Below are 6,058 nucleotides of genomic sequence, written 5' to 3'. Positions count from 1 at the left end.
AGGGCAGGACGTCACCGGTTCTCCCATCAGCCCCTTGTGCTAGCCTCCCCTGCACACACACACACACACACACACACACACACACACCGGCGTCGCTCTGCCTCGCTGTGTGTCCCTGAGAACACCCCTCCTTCCCTGCACCCCCAGCTCCTGTGTGGGAGGAAGGACCCAGGGGCTGAGGCCCTGCGGTCCCGTCTGTCCTCCAGCCCCCACTACCTGCCCCGGGGAAGCAGGCCCGTTGTCAGCCCGGAGCAGAGAGGAAGGCGAGGCCCTGAGCGCTGACAGTGCCTGTGGGGGCCACAGCCAGGAAGCAGGAGAGCAGGGCCGGGCCCATCCTCTGTAAGGCCCCAGGCCCCGGGCGGTGTCATCTCCATCTCGGCTGGCCTGAGGACACTCGGCCAGCCACAGAGCCAGGACCAGAACTCAGTGCCTCCTGGTGGTGCGTTTACTCATAAATCCCCAAAAATGAGGGGTCGGAGATCAGAGGTGAGGGAGGATGTCACTGCCACGCCCAGTTAGAGCGAGTGGGACTTGGGCCCAGTTCCCAGGGTCCCCTCCGGGCATGGCCACCTGCTCCTAGCGAGGCAGCAGCTGCCGTCACCCCGATTCCCGGGCCCTCAGAGTGTGGCTGAGCGATGGCAGCTCAGCAGCGGGAGCCAGGCCCCTGCCCGGCTGGACCTGGACCAACCACTGTGGCTGCCAGGACAGCTGATTAGCATGTGGTTAGGATGAGCCTCGGGAGCAGCCAGGCAGACCGGCCCTGACAGATGGGTTTAGTGCGGTCAGCCCGCTCAACTGAAAATCAATAGATGAGGCCCAGGCCCGCCACCCCGGCAGGCTGTGGGCCAGGGCAGGGGCAGGGCATTCCTTTTGTCACTGACCCCGCTTGTCCCTGGAGCAAAGGGGGGCGGGGCGGGGGCTCCCGGCCTTCACATGTCCTGTCTGTTGCCGCTCACTTGGCCCCTCTCACTTTCACTCTGTCGTCTGCGACCCCTGACCACCGGAGTGGTGTCCAGGCCGCACCAGCTTCCTGGTGTAAAGGCCTTGAGAAGACAGAAGGGACTTTTCCAGTTTTCCAGAACGTCCTGCCAGGTCAAGCCTAGTCTCCCTAGAGGACCTGCATACGTTCTCATTTCAGATCTTGAGGGCACCCTTTCTGGGATGCTTGGAAAACAGCTCAGAGTCGTGCAGAATGGTGCTGGCAGGCACACCCCTTCGCCTCACAGGGTCTCAGTTTTCTCATCTGCAAAGTGGGTGCACTGGCCCAGATGAATGGTTTCCGCTTGGTGCCCATTCAATCCTCTGAGGCAGCCCCAAGATTGAAGACGGGCGATGGCACAAGTGCTCTAAGTGAGGTGGGATGGGGGCCCTGGACCCTGCCTGCTGGCTCACGGGGCTCACCACTCCTGCTTCCGGAGCAGGAATGTTCAAGTGCCTTCTCCGGTCCCTGGCGGAGGACAGGACTCTGACAGGCCTTTCTCAGGAAGCTTTTAAGACCCTGTGCCTCTGAGAGAGCCTTGTGTTTGCTTCTGGTCCTCGAGTGGCCGTGATGGTTAGCGTGTTTGTGTGGACGGTGCTTCTGTGCCGCGAGTGGGTGGTCAGAGCGCGTCATTGTTGACAGAAGGGAAGGGAGCTGGGAGCGTGGGGAGGGACCTGCCCGGAGCCCAGGAGGAGTGAGCGGCAGGGCCTGAGGCAGGGACACCCCCAACCCCATCTCCCCAGACGGAGCCACAGGGGGAAGGGGACTCTGGTCCCATCTCCCAGGCCCTTCCACACGCACTGCACCCCAAGCAGCTGAGCTTCCATCTGTTTTAAATCACGGCCTCAGGAGAGGCTTTGTGGGGAAAGCACTCAGTGTGAAAACCATTGGAAACCAGCTCAGGGTCAGCCCTCAGGCCCCTGCGAGCTTGCAAGTCCGGTTTTGTGATGGAGCCTTTCTCCCTCACACCCGCTCCTTAGGAAGCAGGTGCAGGGGGAGCCCCAGTGACTCAGGAAGGTCCCAGTGGAGGTAAAGCCCCGCTGGGACTGGGAGGATGAGGAAGGGCATTCCAGGAGGGGGGAACTGCAGGTGTGAAGGCGGGGAGGCAGGAGAAGCCCGCCGGACTGGGAACTGTGGGAGGCGCTGGAGCCCAGGCCCAGGAACCCTGCTGGGTGAGGCGGGGGTCCCAGAACCCGCTGCCTGGCCCCTCTGCCTCCTGTGCTCTCTCCAAGGGTCTGAAGAGGGTCTCACCTGCCTTTTCAGCTCCTGGGGGCTCCTGGCCGCATCATTTCAATCTTTACATGGCCGGCTCCGTCCTCACGTGCCCACTCTCGCGTGATCACGTGGTCCCGCCCCTTGTTCAGGGCTCACTTCCCTTTGTCCACGTGGCCCCGCCCTTAATCACATGCTCACAGCTGTCCACATGGCTCCGTCTCCTTGATCACGTGCTCACTTACGGCTGAGCCAAACCAGTTTGTTGGGGGGGAGGGGACATGGTTTTAAACAGCAGGGGTGTGGGATGGGGGCCACCTGGGTGATTCCTCTGTAGTCACCCCCAAAGCTCTGCACTGGCCCCTGAAGACCATGCAGGGAGGCCCTGTTCGTTGACTCACTGCTGCAGTCGACATTGGCCAATAAGCCTGTTCTAAACATGCCACAAGCACTGTCTCACGTATGTGTTACCCCATTTCCCACCAGGGAAGCCAGGAGAGCAGGCAGCCCACCCCAGGTGGCTCAGTTGGAGAATAGCGAGCTAGAATGCAAACACAGGCGTGCTCCGTGTCCACAGCCCACGCCTAGGCACGTGATGGGCGGGCAAAGGGACCCCCAGCAGCAACCCTAGCCGGAAGATTTCTGAGGTGCAGTCAGAGGTAGCCTGGATCTTACATGTCAGGCTAAGGAATTTGAACTTGATCTTGCAGGTAGTAGGGAGCCATCGACGGTGTGTGAGCAGGGGCAGTGACCTAGCAGTCTCCCAAAGACGCAGGGAAGAGGAAGGGCCGCTGAGGGCTCTAGGCAGCAAGGAGGAGAGCCGCACCCCTGCACACTGACTGTCAGCAGGACGGCTCCTGGCCAACATCTCCCCTGCATTTCATCATCACCTCGTCCTTGAGGCCGGCTGGAGTCTGCCCTTGACATTCAGTCAGTGCATACATCCAAGCCTCTCAGGCCAAGGCCCCAGCTGAAAATTCAGCTGTCCAGCCGGCATAGCTCAATGGTTGAGCGTTGACCAATGCCTGATGGTCACGGTTTAATTCCCAGTCAGGGCACACGCCTGGGTTGCAAGCTCCATCTCCAATGCGGGGCGTGCAAAAGGCAGCAAGCCCATCCATGATTCTCTTTTATCATTTATATTGATGATCCTCTCTCTCCCTCTCCCTTCCACTCTGAAATCAATAAAAATAAACAGTAAAAGAAGCCTTTCTCCTGGCACAACTAGAACTGGAGGAGCGAGGATTCAAACCTGGGCGCACCCTGATCAACCAATCTCTTTAGAGGACAGAGGCTTTGAGTTCTGGCCTAACCCAATCATCAGGGGTCCTGGCCCAGTGGGGTATGGCAGCCTGCCCAGACACACAGCAAGTGCAAGGCAGAATGGAGACTGGAGTCTTGGGGACGGGGGTGCCCCAAGATGCTCAGGCCAGGGTTTTCCTTTCCCAGCTGAGGCCACAGTGCCTCCCCATGGCCAAGCCAGTCAACTCCCCTGTGCATGACTTAAGAATGGAATTACCGGTTTGGGAGACAACGTTGAAGGCAACATCTCCAACTCTGGCTCATGGTTTGAAAACCAGAATTCTTGGGAAGGAAATGGGAAATCCAAAATAATGGAAGCCGCCCTCGGGAAGTTTGCAGAGGACTTTGAAGTGGTCCCCAGGAACTGACAAGTGATGATCGGGTGGGGCTAATAAAACACCAGTGCTGAAGCAGGTCTCACCGACAGCTTACATTTATTGGCTGATGCCTCTGGCTAAGAATCACACTTCAAACACAGCAGAAGCGGAGAGTCTGTCAGGTGGAGGCATTTCGTAACAACAGCGAAACGTGGTCCGCGGTCAGGGCTGTGAGCGTCTCCTCACGCCGAGGCCCTGGCTCCGGGCAGACAGCTGGTGGGCGGACCTGGTCCATCTGGCCTGGATGGGCGCCTCCGAGGAGCTAGTTCTCATACTTGTGCTTGATGTGTTTCCACAGCTTCTGCATTTTAAAGACAAAAGCCACAAACGTTCATTTTCGCCCCTCACTTTTTACAATTATATTCCCACTGCCCTGGTCCCTAAAACAAGCTTGAAATTCTCACCACGTCCTGACAGTTACACTGGGAAATTTGGAAGCAATACCAGGAGGGTCACACATCCCTGATGTTTATAAAACGCTCTGAGCCCCACCTGGTGTGGCTCAGTTGGTGAGAGCGTCGTTTTGTACCGAAAGGTCATGGGTTCGATAGGCATCAGGGCACAGGTTGAGGTTCATTCCCCAAAAGGGAGGACACTGATCAATGTTTCTTTCACATCAATGTTTCTCTCTCTAAAATCAATAATAGTGTATCCTCAGGTGAGGATGAAAAAGAAAAAATGCTTTGATGCTCTCAATCACCATGTGAAGTGATCTATCAGCTGCCTCCTGCACACCCCCTACTGGGGATGTGCCCGCAACCAAGGTACATGCCCTTGACGGGAATCGAACCTGGGACCCTTGAGTCCGCAGGCCGACGCTCTATCCACTGAGCCAAACCGGTCAGGGCAGAGAACATGTTTTTATTGGTGTTTTAGAGACAGAGGAAGAGAGGTGGAGAGAGAGAGAGAGGGAGAAACATGCATGTGAGAGAGAAACACTGGTAGGCTGACTCCGCCACGCATCCCTACCGAGGATCAGGGATCGAACCCACAACCTGGGTACGTATACAAGTGTTATTTTCTGAGTGGTAGCACCCAGCAGGCTCTGTGGCATCTTGCCTGTCTCGAGTAGTATTCAGGGCAAACCCGAGGTCTTTACTGTGGTCGATTTCACAGGTAAAAGCGAAGCTCAGAGATGTTAAGAAACCTGCCCAGCTTCATGTCACAGTTATTAAGTACCGAGGCCCGGTACCCCCGTGCAGGGCCCTCTGATTTCACAGCCCCAACTCCGAGCCATCATTCACGCCAACCACGGCGTTCGTGCGGAAAGCCCTGGCCACCGAAAGCACCATCTTAAAAGGCAGCCGCCACGTCTAAGGAGACGTCCTTTTCGAGACATCCACCGCTCAGATCTGCCCTTGAAGCCCTCCGCGGAGGCAGGGGGCTCAGTCCCAGCCCTGACTTCCGGGTGCTGCAGCCCCAGGGAGCCCTTGGCTCTGACGAGGCCTTAGCTGTCGCCTCTGCAGAATGGAAAGGTGGGCGATCGCAATGTTTAAACGCCCTGCAGCGGAAACCGGTGTGGCTCAGTGGATAGAGCGTCGGCCTGCGGACTGAAAGGTCCCGGGTTCGATTCCGGTCAAGGGCATGTACCTTGGTTGCGGGCACATCCCCGGTAGGGGGTGTGCAAGAGGCAGCTGGTCGATGATTCTCTCTCATCGATGTTTCTAACTCTCTATCCCTCTCTCTTCCTCTCTGTAAAAAAAAACCAATAAAAATATATATGTTAAACGCCCTGCAGAGTGGAATCTATCGGCCTCGCTTTAACGGCGTAGGATCCACCCCCAGCAGAAAGGCCGGATGGCAGTCTACAGACAGGACGCGCAGGGTTTACCCCTCTTCCCCGTGAAGGTGTTCATGGCGTCCCGTGCCACCGCCATTCCCACCGACACTCTCAGGCGGGCCCAAGGTCAGGGACGGCCCAGGCCCTCACCCCCTGGTTGATCTGTTCGTAGATCGCGTCCGCGCCTTGGTCGAAGGCACGCTCGAAGAACAGGGCGCCCACGGCGATGGTCAGGGCGAAGGTGGAGGTCCTGCGGAACAGCAGGGAATACAGCTTCCCCGTCAGCGTCGGAGCCGCCATGTTTCCCCACTGCCGGAGTCGCGACACCGCGCATGCGCCGCTGCCGACCTCGCTCCCCAAAGGCCTTCGTCGTGCTGCAGTGCTTTATGGGACATGTAGTCCCTCTGA

The 6,058-nt window shown here is 58.0% G+C and overlaps 1 protein-coding gene across 1 annotated transcript; it reads right to left on the bottom strand.

Moving 5' to 3' along the window:
- Positions 1 to 3,908: 3,908 nt before the first annotated feature.
- On the bottom strand, positions 3,909 to 5,992 carry LOC118725562 (cytochrome b-c1 complex subunit 9). The gene is made up of 2 exons (XM_036449491.2): positions 5,801 to 5,992; positions 3,909 to 4,171 (listed from the first exon to the last, which is right to left on the bottom strand). Exons 1-2 carry the CDS (start codon positions 5,948 to 5,950, stop codon positions 4,133 to 4,135), a joined length of 189 nt encoding a protein of 62 aa, XP_036305384.1. The 5' UTR covers positions 5,951 to 5,992; the 3' UTR covers positions 3,909 to 4,132.
- Between the last annotated feature and the right edge of the window lie 66 nt (positions 5,993 to 6,058).

The sequence above is a fragment of the Pipistrellus kuhlii genome, unplaced genomic scaffold (assembly GCF_014108245.1).
Source record: "Pipistrellus kuhlii isolate mPipKuh1 unplaced genomic scaffold, mPipKuh1.p scaffold_m20_p_20, whole genome shotgun sequence".
Taxonomy (NCBI): Eukaryota; Metazoa; Chordata; class Mammalia; order Chiroptera; family Vespertilionidae; genus Pipistrellus; species Pipistrellus kuhlii.
Note: the sequence above shows the minus strand (reverse complement) of the source record. Positions and strands in the feature narration are given on the sequence as shown.

Coding starts and splice junctions, on each gene's coding strand:
- LOC118725562 (XM_036449491.2), bottom strand. CDS start 5,950: ATGGCGGCTCCGACGCTGACGGGGAAGCTGTATTCCCTGCTGTTCCGC. Junction 4,172..5,800: donor ACGAACAGATCAACCAGGGG/GTGAGGGCCTGG, acceptor TTTAAAATGCAG/AAGCTGTGGAAACACATCAA.